Here is a 20,382-nt window from a genome sequence, read left to right as displayed (position 1 = left end):
AGAAATGAAGATCATCCGGCCAATACTCTAACACCGACTGTTCTGTGACCCGGTCGAGAGTCACAGAACGGCCGGTGTTATACGCCATGTGAACATGGACTAAGACAGCGTAGTGAATCTCCCAAATTTGCGGTTATTTATTATGGTGAGTACAGGAAAAACGTGATCTTACCACATCATGTGACCAGGGCCTTACTTGGTGTAGTGAGAGGTGATGTCCCCCCATTACCCCGGTCTCCCCCGGTCAGGTCTCCTTTTCCTCCTCCACCATCCAGCCATTATTGAGGTATTACTATAAAGTTATAGAGGACGCAGTGTTCTGCTCTGTGATTGGTCGAGACATTTTTTTTTTTATCACTACTTTCCACCTCCCCACTCTGCTAATACAAATAAACAATGAAAGAGTTAATCCATAGTTAACAGGAGCGGACAGCTGCTACCCCCCCACCGCCCACCCGCTCAGCTGTTCCCCCATCACACATGGGGCCGGGGCTTATAAAGGGCCAGGTGCCCCCCCCAACCCAAGGGTCTGATCACAGCGAAGCCGAAAGCCTCACACCGGACACCCAGCGTACAAGGTGAGTCCCAGAGGTGCGATAATCTGCAGGATATATCACTATGTAGAGGTAGAGGGGACAAAGCAATGTCCTGCAGATCTGTGGAGGGTCAGTGGTGTAATAATCTGCAGGATATATATCACTATATATCTGTCAGGAGGTAGAGAGGACAGAGCAATGTTCTGCATATCTGTGAAGGGGTCAGTGGTGTAATAATCTGCAGGATATATATCACTATGCATCTGTCAGGAGGTAGAGAGGACAGAGCAATGTTCTGCACATCTGTGAAGGGGTCAGTGGTGTAATAATCTGCAGGATATATATCACTATGTATCTGTCAGGAGGTAGAGAGGACAGAGCAATGTTCTGCACATCTGTGAAGGGGTCAGTGTTGTAATAATCTGCAGTATATAGCACTATGTCTAGGTCTATAGAGTTGGTGTAATAATCTGCAGTGGCAGGGGCCCCCTGTATACATGTATTCGGGTACAGAGTATAGATGAAAGTCAGCTCATGTGACTTCCATCACTCCTCCTACATGGAGCCCCAGGATGATGAGGCAGCTGATGAGTATACAAGATATAGTGAAATATACGCAGCCTGTGGGGTCTGATCCTGATACAGTGTAACAAACCCTCTGCTGTGTATAGAACAGGACTGGGACAGGGTGGGTTTTCAGCCTCTCAATATGACGGCTTCCTAGGATGAGGATGATGAGTGTTATAATCTGAAGTACCCTGCCGGCCAGACACCTCCCTTCTCTGTGCTGGGGTCAGTGCAGCGCAGAAAGGGTTAACCCTCAAGACAGAGGAAACCGCTGCTAGGATGATGTCATGAGAAAAGACTGCGAGACAAGAATCTGTAACTTATCGTGTGTCTATTATACACAGCAGTGATATAAGGATATAATGTGCAGGGTGTAGTGAGGATATAAGGATATCATGTACAGGGTGTAGTGAGGATATAATGTACAGGGTGTAGTGAGGATATAAGGATATTATGTACAGGGTGTAGTGAGGATATAATGTACAGGGTGTAGTGAGGATATAAGGATATAATGTACAGGGTGTAGTGAGGATATAAGGATATAATGTACAGGGTGTAGTGAGGATATAAGGATATAATGTACAGGGTGTAGTGAGGATATAAGGATATAATGTACAGGGTGTAGTAAGGATATAAGGATATAATGTACAGGGTGTAGTGAGGATATAAGGATATAATGTACAGGGTGTAGTGAGGATATAAGGATATTATGTACAGGGTGTAGTGAGGATATAAGGATATAATGTACAGGGTGTAGTAAGGATATAAGGATATAATGTACAGGGTGTAGTGAGGATATAAGGATATAATGTACAGGGTGTAGTAAGGATATAAGGATATAATGTGCAGGGTGTAGTGAGGATATAAGGATATAATGTACAGGGTGTAGTGAGGATATAAGGATATCATGTACAGGGTGTAGTGAGGATATAATGTACAGGGTGTAGTGAGGATATAAGGATATAATGTACAGGGTGTAGTGAGGATATAAGGATATAATGTACAGGGTGTAGTGAGGATATAAGGATATAATGTACAGGGTGTAGTGAGGAAATAAGGATATAATGTACAGGGTGTAGTGAGGATATAAGGATATAATGTACAGGGTGTAGTGAGGATATAAGGATATAATGTACAGGGTGTAGTGAGGATATAAGGATATAATGTACAGGGTGTAGTGAGGAAATAAGGATATAATGTACAGGATGTAGTGAGGATATAAGGATATAATGTACAGGGTGTAGTGAGGATATAAGGATATAATGTACAGGGTGTAGTGAGGATATAAGGATATAATGTACAGGGTGTAGTGAGGAAATAAGGATATAATGTACAGGGTGTAGTGAGGATATAATGTACACTGTGTAGTGAGGATATAATGTACAGGGTGTAGTGAGGATATAATGTACAGGGTGTAGTGAGGAAATAAGGATATAATGTACACTGTGTAGTGAGGATATAATGTACAGGGTGTAGTGAGGATATAATGTACAGGGTGTAGTGAGGATATAATGTACAGGATGTAGTGAGGATATAAGGATATCATGTACAGGGTGTAGTGAGGATATAAGGATATGTATGCTGATGATATAAGAATGTACAGTAGTTATATAAGGATATAATGTGCAGTGATGATATAAGGATATAGGGGGAGATTTATCAAACATGGTGTAAAGTGAAACTGGCTCAGTTGCCCCTAGCAACCAATCAGATTCCACCTTTCATTTTCCAAAGAGTCTGTGAGGAATAAAAAGTGGAATATGATTGGTTGCTAGGGGCAACTGAGCCAGTTTCACTTGTTTGATAAATCTCCTTCATAATGTACAGTAGTGATATAAGGATATAATGTACAGTGATGATATAATAAGCAGTGATGATATAAGGATATAATGTACAGTAGTGATATAATGTGCAGAAATTGTATAATGTACAGTGATGATATAAGGCTATAATGTACAGTTATGATATAACTATAATGTACAGTGATGATATAAGGCTATACTGTACAGTGATGTTATAAGGCTATAATGTACAGTGGTGATATAAGGCTATAATGTACAGGGGTAATATAATGTACAGTTATGATATAAAGCTATAATGTACAGTGATGATATAAGGCTATTATGTACAGTGATGATATAAGGCTATAATGTACAGGGGTGATATAAGGCTATAATGTACAGGGGTGATATAATGTACAGTGATGATATAATGTACAGTGATGATATAAGGCTATAATGTACAGGGGTGATATAAGGCTATAATGTACAGGGGTGATATAATGTACAGCGATGATATAAGGCTATAATGTACAGGGGATATATAAGGCTATACTTACAGGGGTGATATAATGTACAGTGATGATATAATGAGCAGGGATGATATAAGGATATAATGTACACTTATTGGCTATCCTGTACAGGGCTGATATAATGTGCAGAGATTGTATAATGTAGTTATTGGCTATACAGTACAGTGATGATATAATGTACAGGGATGATATAAGGATATAATGTGCAGTGATGATATAATGTACAGGGATGATATAAGGATATAATGTACAGTGATGATATAATGTACAGGGATGATATAAGGATATAATGTACAGGGATGATATAATGTACAGGGATGATATAATGTACAGGGATGATATAAGGATATACAGTACAGTGATGATATAATATACACTTATTGGCTATACAGTACAGTGATGATATAATGTACAGGGATGATATAAGGATATACAGTACAGTGATGATATAATGTACAGGGATGATATAAGGATATACAGTAAAGTGATGATATAATGTACAGGGATGATATAAGGATATACAGTACAGTGATGATATAATGTACAGGGATGATATAAGGATATAATGTACAGGGATGATATAAGAATATAATGTACAGGGATGATATAAGGATATACAGTACAGTGATGATATAATGTACAGGGATGATATAAGGATATAATGTACAGTGATGATATAATGTACAGGGATGATATAAGGATATAATGTACAGGGATGATATAAGAATATAATGTACAGGGATGATATAAGGATATAATGTACAGTGATGATATAATGTACAGGGATGATATAAGAATATAATGTACAGGGATGATATAAGGATATAATGTACAGTGATCATATAATGTACAGGGATGATATAAGGATATACAGTACAGTGATGATATAATATACACTTATTGGCTATACAGTACAGGGCTGATATAATGTACAGTGATGATATAATGTACAGGGATGATATAAGAATATAATGTACAGGGATGATATAAGGATATAATGTACAGTGATGATATAATGTACAGGGATGATATAAGGATATACAGTACAGTGATGATATAATATACACTTATTGGCTATACAGTACAGGGCTGATATAATGTACAGTGATGATATAATGTACAGGGATGATATAAGAATATAATGTACAGGGATGATATAAGGATATAATGTACAGTGATGATATAATGTACAGGGATGATATAAGAATATAATGTACAGTGATGATATAATGTACAGTGATGATATAAGGATATACAGTACAGTGATGATATAATGTACAGGGATGATATAAGGATATACAGTACAGTGATGATATAATGTACAGTGATGATATAATGTACAGTGATGATATAATGTACAGGGATGATATAAGGATATACAGTACAGTGATGATATAATGTACAGTGATGATATAATGTACAGGGATGATATAAGGATATACAGTACAGTGATGATATAATGTACAGGGATGATATAAGGATATACAGTACAGTGATGATATAATGTACAGTGATGATATAATGTACAGTGATGATATAATGTACAGGGATGATATAAGGATATACAGTACAGTGATGATATAATGTACAGTGATGATATAATGTACAGGGATGATATAAGGATATACAGTACAGTGATGATATAATGTACAGGGATGATATAAGGATATACAGTACAGTGATGATATAATGTACAGGGATGATATAAGGATATAATGTACAGTGATTATATAATGTACAGGGATGATATAAGGATATACAGTACAGTGATGATATAATGTACAGGGATGATATAAGGATATACAGTACAGTGATAATATAATGTACAGTGATGATATAATGTACAGGGATGATATAAGGATATACAGTACAGTGATGATATAATGTACAGGGATGATATAAGGATATACAGTACAGTGATGATATAATGTACAGTGATGATATAATGTACAGTGATGATATAATATACACTTATTGGCTATACAGTACAGTGATGATATAATATACACTTATTGGCTATCCAGTACAGGGCTGATCTCCCGTCTCGCTGCCCGCTATAACTGTGTCTCGGTGTCTCCCTCCTGTGTTGCAGGTTCCGCCCGCCATGCCCGCCCCGCTCCTCCTGCTCCGCGCTCTCGTGTTCCGCGCTCTCGGTAGTCGGGCGGCGGTGTCCGGGGGCCGGCAGCTGCGGCGGGGGGCGCTCTGGCTCCGGGGCCGCCTCTCCCTCCTGCTCCGGCGGCTCTGGGACTATCTGACGTCCGAACAGTTCCGGGAAGCCGCGCTCGGCTGTGTGCTCTGCCTGCTCGGCCTGGCCAGGAAGGTGGGTGAGGGGCCCCGGGGCGGGAGGGGGGAACGCGGGGCACTGACAGGAAGAACTGACAGAGGGAACTGCTAGAGAGCCGAGCCTCATACTCATCTGCGGGTAGGGAGGATTATGGCTGATAGAGATCCGCTAATCATCCGACCTGTGGGGATCCAGTGATCATCTATGTAAGATCGTACAGAAAACCCACCAGGTTATATGCAGGGAATTACTGTGGATGGATGATGGATGGATGATGGATGATGGATGGATGTTACATAGTGTAATTCAGCTGTTGCTCCATCAACAGTGTAATCTTTTTGGATCCTCAGGCAGAGTCATCTATAGGAGTCTTTTATCTATAGGGATCTACTGACAGTGTAATGGGATCTACTGACAGTGTAGTATACAGGGATCTACTGATGATAGTGTAATCCATAGGGATGTACTGACAGTGTGAAGTATAGGGATTTGCTAACAAGTGACAATGTTACCTGTAGGGATCTACTGACTGTATAATCTGTGTGGATCTGGAACTGCTGGCAGTGTTTTCTATTGGAATCTGTTGGGAGTGTTATCTGCTGATCATCTGAAGGGATCTGAAGACAAATATATGGGGATATAGGCTGATATATTGTGCTGCTATCTATAGCCATCTGCTGGTAATCTGCTATGTGATCAGTGTAATCTATAGCTATCTGCCATGTGATCAGTGTAATCTATAACTATCTGCTATGTGATCAGTGTAATCTATAGCTTTCTGCCATGTGATCAGTGTAATCTATAGCTATCTGCCATGTGATCAGTGTAATCTATAGCTTTCTGCCATGTGATCAGTGTAATCTATAGCTATCTGCCATGTGATCAGTGTAATCTATAGCTATCTGCCATGTGATCAGTGTAATCTATAGCTTTCTGCCATGTGATCAGTGTAATCTATAGCTATCTGCTATGTGATCAGTGTAATCTATAGCTTTCTGCCATGTGATCAGTGTAATCTATAGCTATCTGCTATGTGATCAGTGTAATCTATAGCTATCTGCTATGTGATCAGTGTAATCTATAACTATCTGCTATGTGATCAGTGTAATCTATAGCTTTCTGCCATGTGATCAGTGTAATCTATAACTATCTGCTATGTGATCAGTGTAATCTATAACTATCTGCTATGTGATCAGTGTAATCTATAGCTTTCTGCCATGTGATCAGTGTAATCTATAGCTATCTGCCATGTGATCAGTGTAATCTACAGCTATCTGCTATGTGATCAGTGTAATCTATAGCTTTCTGATGGTAAGCTGCTATGTCATTTATAGAGATTGGGTAGTGATCTACTGTGCTGACTGTAAATATAAAGATCTCCTGTGCCAAAAGTGTACTCTATAGGAATCTGCTGACAATTTTCTGTGCATATATTATTATACAGGGATCTGCTACTGACAGTGTAATCTGTAGAAATCTGCTGCTGACTATGTAATCTATAGGGATCTTCTGACTATGTAATCTATAAGGAACTAGTGACTGTCATCTGTAGGGATCTGCTTTTGACTCTAATGTATATGGATTTTCTGATAACAGTGTAATCTATAGGGATCTGCTATTGACTATGTAACCTATAGGGATATCTTGACAATGTAATTTAAAGGGATCTACTGTATGTGTCCTCTGTAGGAATCTGCTGCTGAGTAATCTATAGGGATCTGCTGCTTACTATGTTATCTATAGAGATCTGCTGACTATGTAATCTATAGGGATCTGCCACACACTATGTCATCTATAGTATAGATGACATAGTGTGTGGCAGATCCCTATAGATGACATAGTCAGCAGATCTCTATAGATAACATAGTAAGCAGCAGATTCCTATAGATTAGTCAGCATCAGATTCCTACAGAGGACACATACAGTAGATCCCTTTAAATTACATTTTCAAGACATCACTTGATTACATAGTCAGCAGATCCCTATAGATTGCATTGTCAGCAGCAGATCCCTATAGATTAAATTGTTAGCAGCAGATCCCTAGAGATTCTATGGGGATCTGCTGCTGACAGTGTAATCTATAGGGATCTGCTGACTGGGACAATCCTATATGTTATGGGGTTCTCTGACTGTCTCTGTTCTTTCCTCAGGACACCACAAGGAGCAGCACATAAATTGGGAGGATCGCCACCACAGCGACCACCATGAGGAAGCCGCAGCCATTTACTATTGGGACCAGACTCTCTATTCCTAAGTGTCCAGATTTCTCTACCTCCTGTTCTGGGTCGGCTGGCAACAACCACCTCAGTGGGTACTTGGTGCAGGACGCTCCACCATCACCTCCGGGGGGCGCCGCACACTCTCACAGTCCAGTCACTTGTATGACAGATAGGGATCATTTAACTCCTGGATCCCTGGTGCGTTCCATCAGAAAGATCACCCTGTCCAGACGGGCTGAGACTGCGGCCATGAGCCCCCAGCTACTCGCCAGAACCTCACACGGGAACTGTAATAATAACAACAGCCGCGGACTGAGGCACGTGACCCCGGGCGCCATTGATCCTCCGCACGATTGGTCTGTGAGGGAATGTCATAGGACGGCCAAGGTAAGGGCTCTCCCCATACCCCAGGTCCTGATACCGGAGCCAAGATGGCCGCCAGTATGACATTTCCCCTCCCCCACACCACTGGACATTATTTATTTATTATAAGGAGACAGCTGGATTTGTGCAGATTCCCCAGAGCTTACAATCTACCACCAACCGCAAGCGCCGTCCACGTATTATCCAGATTACAGCAAGCAAACAGTGAAGGAAACATTATAGGGGCGCGTGGTTAGAGGCACACGTCCGGACTAACGTCCCCCTAAACTAAGGTCATCCATGCTGTGCTGGGAAAGATGGCGCGAAGGGGTGCATTGTGGGAATTTGAAATGGATTTGAAAAGAGGAGAAATCTCAGTCTTTCCTTTATGACGTGTTCTCTGTTTGTAGTGTGTTCCTGACTTTGGCTCAAAAAATCTGTCAGTTATCTGTAATAGGACCCTAGGACAGAGACTGCCAACACCCATCACCCTGATAACACCACTATGCTAGACTGTGACTTTCTATTACATCAGAGAGTGAAGCTCTGGAGCACATACTGCTGCCCCTACAAACAATATAGTCAGCAGACTGAGAGACTAACAACATCCAAGAGAACATGTATCTTATCTATCTATCTTCTATCTATCTATATCTATCTATCTATCTATCTATCTATCTATCTATCTATCTATCTATCTATCTATCTCCTATCTATCTTCTATCTATCTATCTATCTATCTATCTATCTATCTATCTATCTATCTCCTATCTATCTATCTATCTATCTATCTATCTATCTATCTATCTCCTATCTATCTATCTATCTATCTATCTATCTATCTATCTATCTCCTATCTATCTATCTATCTATCTATCTTCTATCTATCTATCTATCTATCTATCTCCTATCTATCTATCTATCTATCTATCTATCTATCTATCTATCTATCTATCTATCTATCTCCTATCTATCTATCTCCTATCTATCTATCTCCTATCTATCTATCTATCTCCTATCTATCTATCTATCTATCTATCTATCTATCTATCTATCTATCTATCTATCTATCTATCTATCTATCTATTTATAATCTATCTATCTATCTATCTATCTCCTATCTATCTATCTCCTATCTATTATCTATCTATCTATCTATCTATCTATCTATCTATCTATCTATCTATCTATCTATCTATCTATCTATCTCCTATCTATCTATCTCCTATCTATCTATCTATCTATCTATCTCCTATCTATCTATCTCCTATCTATTATCTATCTATCTATCTATCTATCTCCTATCTATCTATCTCCTATCTATCTATCTATCTATCTATCTATCTATCTATCTTCAATTAATCTCAAAGCGGCACTACCTCAGTCTTGCGGGTGCCCGTAGATAGGTCCCGACCACGGACCAAACTAATACAGTCCAACAAATACTCCACGGCAACTCCAATGCGTGTCAAACGTGTTTCAAATTTTATTCCATTCCAAGATGTGTCAAATCAAAAAAGTGCAGCACAGCAGTATGCGACGTTTCGACAGTCTCTCACTGTCGTTTTCAAGCACTTGAAAACGACAGTGAGAGACTGTCGAAACGTCGCATACTGCTGTGCTGCACTTTTTTGATTTGACACATCTTGGAATGGAATAAAATTTGAAACACGTTTGACACGCATTGGAGTTGCCGTGGAGTATTTGTTGGACTGTATCTATCTATCTATCTATCTCCTATCTATCTATCTATCTATCTATCTCCTATCTATCTATCTCCTATCTATCTATCTATCTATCTATCTATCTATCTATCTATCTATCTCCTATCTATCTATCTATCTATCTATCTATCTATTTATTTATAATCTATCTCCTATCTATCTATCTATCTATCTATCTATCTATCTATCTATCTATCTATCTATCTATCTATCTCCTATCTATCTATCTCCTATCTATCTATCTATCTATCTATCTCCTATCTATCTATCTATTTATAATCTATCTATCTATCTATCTCCTATCTATCTATCTCCTATCTATTATCTATCTATCTATCTATCTATCTATCTATCTATCTATCTATCTATCTCCTATCTATCTATCTATCTATCTATCTATCTATCTCCTATCTATCTATCTCCTATCTATTATCTATCTATCTATCTATCTATCTATCTATCTATCTATCTATCTATCTCCTATCTATCTATCTATCTATCTATTTATAATCTATCTATCTATCTATCTATCTATCTATCTATCTATCTATCTCCTATCTATTATCTATCTATCTATCTATCTATCTATCTATCTATCTATCTATCTATCTATCTATCTCCTATCTATCTATCTATCTATCTATCTATCTATTTATAATCTATCTCCTATCTATCTATCTATCTATCTATCTATCTATCTATCTATCTCCTATCTATCTATCTCCTATCTATCTATCTATCTATCTATCTATCTATCTATCTATCTATCTCCTATCTATCTATCTCCTATCTATCTATCTATCTATCTATCTATCTATCTATCTATTTATCATCTATCTCCTATCTATCATCTATCTATCTCATATATTTACGCTATCTCTCTCTCTTTCTATCCAATGCAATGAAGCAGCACATACACCATAGTATACATTGTGGGTACAAACATAAAGAAAAGTAAAGCTAGCTCACTGTTCCTGGTCAACGATGGCACGCGGGTCCCACTCCAATACCTGCAGAAAAACATCCAATAAAGTACAGCCGGGTTCAGCTTTTGCAGTGAAGCAAATTGCTTTATTTGTGACTCTTAAAGGGGTTATCCAGCACTACAAAAACATGGCCATTGCCCCCCCTCTCTTTTCTCCAGTTCAAGTGGGGTTTGCAAATAAAGGGGTTATCCAGCGCTACAAAAACATGGCCACTTTCCCCCTACTGTGGTCTCCAGATTGGGTCAGGTTTTGAAACTCAGTTCCATTGAAGTAAATGGAGCTTAATTGCAAACTGCACCTGAACTGGAGATAAGAGTAGGGGGAAAAGTGGCCATGTTTTTGTAGTGCTGGATAACCCCTTTAAGCTCCATTTATTTCAATGGAACTGAGTTTCAAGAGTGGGGGAAAAGTGGCCATGTTTTTGTAACCCCTTTAAAACGAATGGAGGATAACATCACAGCGAGCTTAGACGGATGCCAACTATCTTTGTGGATGGCATGATTAAGGGTAGGATCCGTCTTTCTAAGCACGCTGTGATGTTACCCTCGAATAGTTTTAAGAGTCACAAAAAAGCTATTTGCTTTACCGCAAGCGCCGTCCCCGGCTGTAATTCTTGGACGTTTCTCTGCAGGAATTTTGGGTACAAGCAGGAGTTCCCTGTTCCAGGGTCCACACAACAGACACTTGGAGATCAGTAACTTACACATTGTGCTGCAGTGATCTACGGAAGTCCAACTGTTACATCAGTAATGTCTACTGTAGCTATTTCTGCTGGCGATCTGTAATGTCAGGGTGTTGGACAGGGAAGGGTTAATGGTTAGCATGCAGCCGCAGAATGGATGAGGTCATGGGGAAAACTTACACAATGTGATGGACCCCCCTCCTCTCCCCATTAGTAAGGGAAGGAAAGGAGGAGACGCTGGAGAAGCCTGGACGGCTCAGGATGGTCCCCGGGGGGCGCCGCTTCTGGACCAGCCTCACCATTGTTCTAGTATCGGTACAGATACCTGAACAGGGGCTGGTGACCTCATACTGGGGGGGGGGTATGTTGTAATAATTAGATTGTAAGCTCTGGGGTCCATGTGTTACTCAGAAATTATTTATTATATTTTATATTTATATTTTGTTAATAAAGTTTGAAGTTTGTAAAGTGAAAATTAAGGAAATAATGGAGAAAGCACAAAGGTGAAAAACAACTAAAATGATTACAGCAACGTCCTGCTTACTGACTGTTACCGCCGGACATGATGTCACCTGTCAACCTGTGCACTATAACAATAAATATTCTCTTTGACTTTCACTGTGATCTCCACTGTCATAACTTATACCCTGTAAATAGCCAGTATAAGACACAGATCAGCAGCTGTATATAACACACAGATCAGCGACTGTACTGCTGTATATAACACACAGATCAGCGTCTTTAAACCTGTATATAACACACAGATCAGTAGTTGTACTCCTGTATATAACACAAAGATCAGCAGCTGTACTGCTGTATATAACACACAGATCAGCAGTTGTACTCCTGTATATAACACACAGATCAGCAGCTGTACTCCTGTATATAACACACAGATCAGCAGCTGTACTGCTGTATATAACGCACAGAGATCAGCAGCTGTAGTCCTGTATATAACACACAGATCAGCAGCAGAATTCCTGTATATAACACACAGATCAGCAGCTGTACTGCTGCATAAAACACACAGAGATCAGCAGTTGTACTCCTGTTTATAACACACAGATCAGTGGCTATAATGATACAAATCAGTGACTTTAACCCTGTATATAACACAGATCAGCAGCTGTACTCCTGTATATAACATACAGATCAGCAGCTGTATTCCTGTATATAACACACAGATCAGCAGCTGTACTCCTGTATATAACACACAGATCAACAGCTGTACTCCTGTATATAACACAAAGATCAGCAGCTTTACTCCTGTATATAACACACAGATCAGCAGCTGCACCCCTGTATATAACGCACAGAGATCAGCAGCTGTACCCCTGTATATAACGCACAGAGATCAGCAGCTGTACCCCTATATATAACGCACAGAGATCAGCAGCTGTACCCCTGTATATAATACAGAGATCAGCAGCTGTACTCCTGTATATAACACACAGATCAGCAGCTGTACTCCTGTATATAACACACAGAGATCAGCAGCTGTACCCCTGTATATAATACAGAGATCAGCAGCTGTACTCCTGTATATAACACACAGATCAGCAGCTGCACCCCTGTATATAACGCACAGAGATCAGCAGCTTTACCCCTGTATATAACACACAGAGATCAGCAGCTGTACACCTGTATATAACACACAGATCAGCAGCTGTATATACCACACAGATCAGCAGCTTTACCCCTGTATATAACACACAGAGATCAGCAGCTGTACACCTGTATATAACACACAGATCAGCAGCTGTATATACCACACAGATCAGCAGCTGTACTCCTGTATATAACACACAGATCAGCAGCTGTACACCTGTATATAACACACAGATCAGCAGCTGTACTCCTGTATACAACACACAGATCAGCAGCTGTACTCCTGTATATAACACACAGATCAGCGGCTGTACTCCTGTATATAACACACAGATCAGCGGCTGTACTCCTGTATATAACACACAGATCAGCAGCTGTACTCCTGTATATAACACACAGATCAGCAGCTGTACTCCTGTATATAACACACAGATCAGCAGCTGTACTCATGTATATAACACAGATCAGCAGCTGTACTCCTGTATATAACACACAGATCAGCAGCTGTACTCCTGTATATAACACACAGATCAGCAGCTGTACTCCTGTAAATAACACAGATCAGCAGCTGTACTCCTGTATATAACACACAGATCAGCAGCTGTACTCCTGTATATAACATACAGATCAGCAGCTGTACTCCTGTATATAACACACAGATCAGCAGCTGTACTCCTGTATATAACACACAGATCAGCAGCTGTACTCCTGTATATAACACACAGATCAGCAGCTGTACTCCTGTATATAACACACAGATCAGCAGCTGTACTTCTGTATATAACACACAGATCAGCAGCTGTACTCCTGTATATAACACACAGATCAGCAGCTGTACTCCTGTATATAACACACAGATCAGCAGCTGTACTCCTGTATATAACACAGATCAGCAGCTGTACTCCTGTATATAACATACAGATCAGCAGCTGTACTCCTGTATATAACACACAGATCAGCAGCTGTACTCCTGTATATAACATACAGATCAGCAGCTGTACTCCTGTATATAACACACAGATCAGCAGCTGTACTCCTGTATATAACACACAGATCAGCAGCTGTACTCCTGTATATAACACACAGATCAGCAGCTGTACTCCTGTATATAACATACAGATCAGCAGCTGTACTCCTGTATATAACATACAGATCAGCAGCTGTACTCCTGTATATAACACACAGATCAGCAGCTGTACTCCTGTATATAACACACAGATCAGCAGCTGTACTCCTGTATATAACATACAGATCAGCAGCTGTACTCCTGTATATAACACACAGATCAGCGGCTGTACTCCTGTATATAACACAGATCAGCAGCTGTACTCCTGTATATAACACACAGATCAGCAGCTGTACTCCTGTATATAACATACAGATCAGCAGCTGTACTCCTGTATATAACACACAGATCAGCAGCTGTACTCCTGTATATAACATACAGATCAGCAGCTGTACTCCTGTATATAACACACAGATCAGCATCTGTACTCCTGTATATAACACACAGATCAGCAGCTGTACTCCTGTATATAACACACAGATCAGCAGCTGTACTCCTGTATATAACACACAGATCAGCAGCTGTACTCCTGTATATAACACACAGATCAGCAGCTGTACTCCTGTATATAACACACAGATCAGCAGCTGTACTCCTGTATATAACACACAGATCAGCAGCTGTACTCCTGTATATAACATACAGATCAGCAGCTGTACTCCTGTATATAACATACAGATCAGCAGCTGTACTCCTGTATATAACACACAGATCAGCAGCTGTACTCCTGTATATAACACACAGATCAGCAGCTGTACTCCTGTATATAACATACAGATCAGCAGCTGTACTCCTGTATATAACATACAGATCAGCAGCTGTACTCCTGTATATAACATACAGATCAGCAGCTGTACTCCTGTATATAACACACAGATCAGCATCTGTACTCCTGTATATAACACACAGATCAGCAGCTGTACTCCTGTATATAACATACAGATCAGCAGCTGTACTCCTGTATATAACACACAGATCAGCATCTGTACTCCTGTATATAACACACAGATCAGCAGCTGTACTCCTGTATATAACACACAGATCAGCAGCTGTACTCCTGTATATAACACACAGAGATCAGCAGCTGTACTCCTGTATATAACACACAGATCAGCAGCTCTACTCCTGTATATAACACACAGATCAGCAGCTGTACTGCTGTATATAACACAGATCAGCAGCTGTACTCCTGTATATAACACACAGATCAGCAGCTGTACTTCTGTATATAACACAGATCAGCAGCTGTACTCCTGTATATAACACACAGATCAGCAGCTGTACTCCTGTATATAACACAAAGATCAGCAGCTGTACTCCTGTATATAACACACAGATCAACAGCTGTACTCCTGTATATAACATACAGATCAGCAGCTGTACTCCTGTATATAACACACAGATCAGCAGCTGTACTCCTGTATATAACACAGAGCAGCTGTACTCCTGTATATAACACACAGATCATCAGCTGTACTCCTGTATATAACACACAGATCAGCAGCTGTACTCCTGTATATAACATACAGACCAGCAGCTGTACTCCTGTATATAACACACAGATCATCAGCTGTACTCCTGTATATAACACACAGATCAGCAGCTGTACTCCTGTATATAACACACAGATCAGCAGCTGTACTCCTGTATACAACACACAGATCAGCAGCTGTACTCCTGTATATAACACACAGATCAGCAGCTGTACTCCTGTATATAACACAGATCAGCAGCTGTACTCCTGTATATAACACACAGATCAGCAGCTGTACTCCTGTATATAACACAGATCAGGAGCTGTACTCCTGTATATAACACAGATCAGCAGCTGTACTCATGTATATAACACAGATCAGCAGCTGTACTCCTGTATATAACACACAGATGTGCGGCTCTACCTCTGTATATGAAAGGCCTGTACTCCTATATATAACACAGATGTACTCAGCTCTAATATAGGTTTCGCTGTAGACAATTTCCCTGTGTTATATTGAGGTCAGTACTTGGGGAGTTCCGCCTGCAGAGATAATGGAATCTTCTCAGTGAATCTCGTCCTTTCTTTCTCCTGGGGGCGGCCGTCCTGTGACCCCGGCCCTGCCTCATACTGCACAGAACTCCTCTTGTGTCCACACTGGGTGCGGCCTGACCTCACCCAGGAAGTGTGCACCCCCATATTAACCCCTGACTCCTCACTACTACAGGATGCTGCCCACTATACAGCCTTTTCTGCTTGGAGGGAACTAGAGCCAGAGCAGAATAGTGAGTGCAGCTTTGTCGGTGACTGGAGGATAAGATATGATGTAACAGCAGAATAGTCAGTGCAGCTCTGGGGGTGATTTGAGGATAAGACATGATGTAACAGCTGAATAGTGAGTGCAGCTCTGGAAGTGATTTGAGGATAAGACATGATGTAACAGCAGAATAGTGAGTGCAGCTCTGGAAGTGTTTGGAGGATAATACATGATGTAACAGCAGAATAGTGAGTGCAGATCTGGAGGTGATTTAAGGATAAGACATGATGTAACAGCAGAATAGTGAGTGCAGCTCTGGAGGTGATTGGAGGATAATACATGATGTAACAGCAGAATAGTGAGTGCAGATCTGGAGGTGATTGGAGGATAATACATGATGTAACAGCAGAATAGTGAGTGCAGATCTGGAGGTGATTTAAGGATAAGACATGATGTAACAGCAGAATAGTGAGTGCAGATCTGGAGGTGATTGGAGGATTGATTTCTTTCTTTTGCAGAGTCCCGGACCCCCCAGTGATTCTGTCAGTGACGATATAAGGATTGCACCCTCCACTGGAAGCCATCTCAGAGCAGGACGAGACTCCAGGGCGCCCCCCGACATCGCACAGCTATGTCGGGAGATCAAGCAGGTATATTGGGGACACCTGGGGGCCCAGTAAGAAAGCAGAGCTGTAGATTGTGAGCTCTTGTGTACATAAGGGATATAGGGCACGTTCTCCAGACCCCCTTATGTCTGACCCTCTGCTTTTCTGTGCTGTTTTGAGGGTCTGTAAGGGTATGTAAAATAGGCGGTATCCGAATTCCGCCTGCCTCAGTGTGTCATAGCATCTCTATGGGCGAGCACACGCTCCTCACTTGCCGCTGCTCTCCACTCTAAGGGTGGGTTCACACTACAGAATCCTTGCGGATAAATTACAGTGGATTCCGTCCCTCGTACCCGCTCATGGCTGCACACATCTCCGCCCGCGCCATAGACACCATTCTATGGGCGGGTGGATTCCACATTTTGCCGAAAGAATTGTCATGTCACTTCTTTTGGCGAAATCAGCCCGGTGAATTTATCTGCGTGGATTCCGTAGTGTGAACCCACCCTCAGCAGAGGAGCGCGCGCTCTCCCATAGAGATGCTATGACACACTGAGGCAGGCGGAATTCCGCCTATTTTACTCAGTGTGAACGTAAGAGTACAGGATGTCAGGATGGGGCACATATATATATATATATATATATATATATATATATATATATATATACAGTATATATATATATATATATAGTGGTGCCTTGGATTACGAGCATAATTCGTTCTGGGACCGTGCTTGTAATCCAAATCCACTCTATCCAAATCACTATATCAAAGCAAATTCTAAAGTAAATGGCTGAGTGTAAATGCAGGCAGATTATAGCAGCAGTGTGTATAGCTGAGTGTAAGTGCAGGCACAATATAGCAGCAGTGTGTATAGCTGAGTGTAAGTGCAGGCACATTATAACAGGAATGGAGAGGAGGGAAAACACAAGGGCTGACAGAGACTGCAGGGAGCATGAAGGAATGAGCAGGGCAGATGTGGGCACATACATGCACTCTCTGTCCGGGGAGAGAGAGAGAGGTTGCTATGAAGAGATTACCTCCACAGTCCTGTCCCCTGATGCAGGCCCCAGCCTAAAGTGGATCTGCTATGATTTGGAAGGTGAGGGAGACTTCCTGGGTCAGAGTACAGGGCTGTAGACCCCGCTATGCAGGCCATGCCCCTCCCCCACTACCCCCCCCCCCCCCCCCCCAGTTCCGGGGGCTCTTAAACCAAAGCAATGCTCTTAAACCAAGTTACTCTTAAACCAAGGTACCACTGTATATAGTTAGCAATGTTCATGTAGCCCTTTTTTAAAGAGAACTAATCACCTCCCTGAGAAAAACTGAACCAGCCCTAGAGCCTTACAGCTGCCGGGCACAGATATCCCACACTGTGCCCGGCAGACTCCGGCTGGGTGGCAATTTTAAAATAAAAATGTTTAATCCTTCGTACCGGGGCCCGATCACTAGGCATTGGGGTGGAGCCACAGTGGCAAAGAGTCACGCTTTCTCCACCCTCTTCCCAGCCACTCACAGCTGGGCTTTGCATTAGGTCTCCAGTGTGTAGGCTACTAATAATGCGTGGGTGGCTGTAAAGCATGGCCCGATTTGCCGAATAAGCAAGCGCAAATCTGCTAGATCTGTGCTCGCTCGACTATCTCTGTTATCAGCCATGTCAGCCTGGGGAGAGGTGACTACAAGCTAATGCTCAAGGTTATCAGTTGTTTCCCGGGATGATTGACAGGAGGTGCAGAACAGTCCTGGGCTCCGTCATTCTTAGGGCTCCTGGAAATCTCACATTGGGTTATACCTGTGGCAGCAGTCTCTCCCCCCAGTGCCTTTTCTGAAATTATTGTCCGTTCTCACAGGTCCTTCTGTGAGGTCTGGAAGGGGTCAGTGTCTCTGGGAAGGCAGGGGTTAATTCCCGGGATCTCCGAGCCCTCATTAGAATATAATAGTAGAGTGTCAGCCTTTGGGGCAGGGGACAGCTCCACCTTTACCTGCTGTTTGTGTGGTTTCTATGGAGCTTCCCAGGGCCCTCAGCCTGGAGACCCCTGTGTGCTCCCAGAGAGAGAGAGAGAGAGAGAGAGAGAGAAAGAGAGGCATAGCCCTGCACACAGATACCACAACCCAGCCAGGATTGGGTGCCATGTGTCAGTAAGAAGGGAGGATGGGGTGTTATGTGTCAGTAAGAGAATGATTGTGTGCTATGTGTCAGTAAGAAGGGAGGATGGGGTGCTATGTGTCAGTAAGAAGGGAGGATGGGGTGCTATGTGTTAGTAAGAGGGAATGATGGGGTGCTATGTGTTAGTAAGAGGGAATGATGGGGTGCTATGTGTCAGTAAGGAGCAAGGATGGGGTGCTATGTGTCAGTAAGAGGGAATGATGGGGTGCTATGTGTCAGTAAGAAGGGAGGATGGGGTGCTATGTGTTATTAAGAAGGGAGGATGGGGTGCTATGTGTCAGTAAGAGGGAATGATGGGGTGCTATGTGTCAGTAAGAGGGAATGATGGGGTGCTATGTGTCAGTAAGAGGGAATGATGGAGTGCTATGTGTCAGTAAGGAGGGAGGATGAGGTGCTATGTGTCAGTAAAAGGGAATGATGGAGTGCTATGTGTCAGTAAGGAGGGAGGATCGGGTGCTATGTGTCAGTAAGAAGTGAGGACCGGGTGCTGTGTGTCAGTCAGGTCATCGCTGGTTTCTTTGTTGGCTACAGTCTCTGGGTGTTCTGGGTTAGATACAGTCTCTGGGTGTTCTGGGTTAGATACAGTCTCTGGGTGTTCTGGGTTAGATACAGTCTCTGGGTGTTCTGGGTTAGATACAGTCTCTGGGTGTGCTGGGTTAGATACAGTCTCTGGGTGTGCTGGGTTAGATACAGTCTCTGGTTGTTCTGGGTTAGATACAGTCTGGTTGTTCTGGGTTGGATACAGTCTCTGGGTGTTCTGGGTTAGATACAGTCTCTGGGTGTTCTGGGTTAGACACAGTCTCTGGGTGTTCTGGGTTAGATACAGTCTCTGTTTGTTCTGGGTTGGATACAGTCTCTGGGTGTTCTGGGTTAGATACAGTCTCTGGGTGTTCTGGGTTAGATACAGTCTCTGGTTGTTCTGGGTTAGATACAGTCTCTGGTTGTTCTGGGTTAGATACAGTCTCTGGGTGTTCTGGGTTGGATACAGTCTCTGGGTGTTCTGGGTTAGATACAGTCTCTGGTTGTTCTGGG

The 20,382-nt window shown here is 41.8% G+C and overlaps 1 protein-coding gene across 5 annotated transcripts in view; it reads left to right on the top strand.

Moving 5' to 3' along the window:
* Positions 1 to 544: 544 nt before the first annotated feature.
* The window catches only part of LOC138774171 (spectrin beta chain, non-erythrocytic 5-like), a 52,001-nt gene continuing 32,163 nt past the window's right edge, over positions 545 to 20,382 (top strand). For 2 of the 5 annotated variants that reach the window (XM_069954810.1, XM_069954806.1), the window contains exons 1-4: positions 546 to 591; positions 5,507 to 5,734; positions 7,849 to 8,304; positions 17,096 to 17,227. In XM_069954810.1, coding sequence (XP_069810911.1) covers positions 7,903 to 8,304; positions 17,096 to 17,227 — 534 coding nt within the window. In that variant the 5' untranslated portion in view covers positions 546 to 591; positions 5,507 to 5,734; positions 7,849 to 7,902. Of the gene's footprint in view, positions 592 to 5,506; positions 5,735 to 5,816; positions 5,905 to 7,848; positions 8,305 to 17,095; positions 17,228 to 20,382 lie in introns of those variants that run through there. The other 3 variants (XM_069954809.1, XM_069954808.1, XM_069954807.1) reach the window with 3 other exon arrangements.

Source organism: Dendropsophus ebraccatus, chromosome 15 (assembly GCF_027789765.1).
Source record: "Dendropsophus ebraccatus isolate aDenEbr1 chromosome 15, aDenEbr1.pat, whole genome shotgun sequence".
NCBI classification, from domain to species: Eukaryota; Metazoa; Chordata; class Amphibia; order Anura; family Hylidae; genus Dendropsophus; species Dendropsophus ebraccatus.
This window is presented reverse-complemented; position numbering and strand designations above follow the sequence as displayed.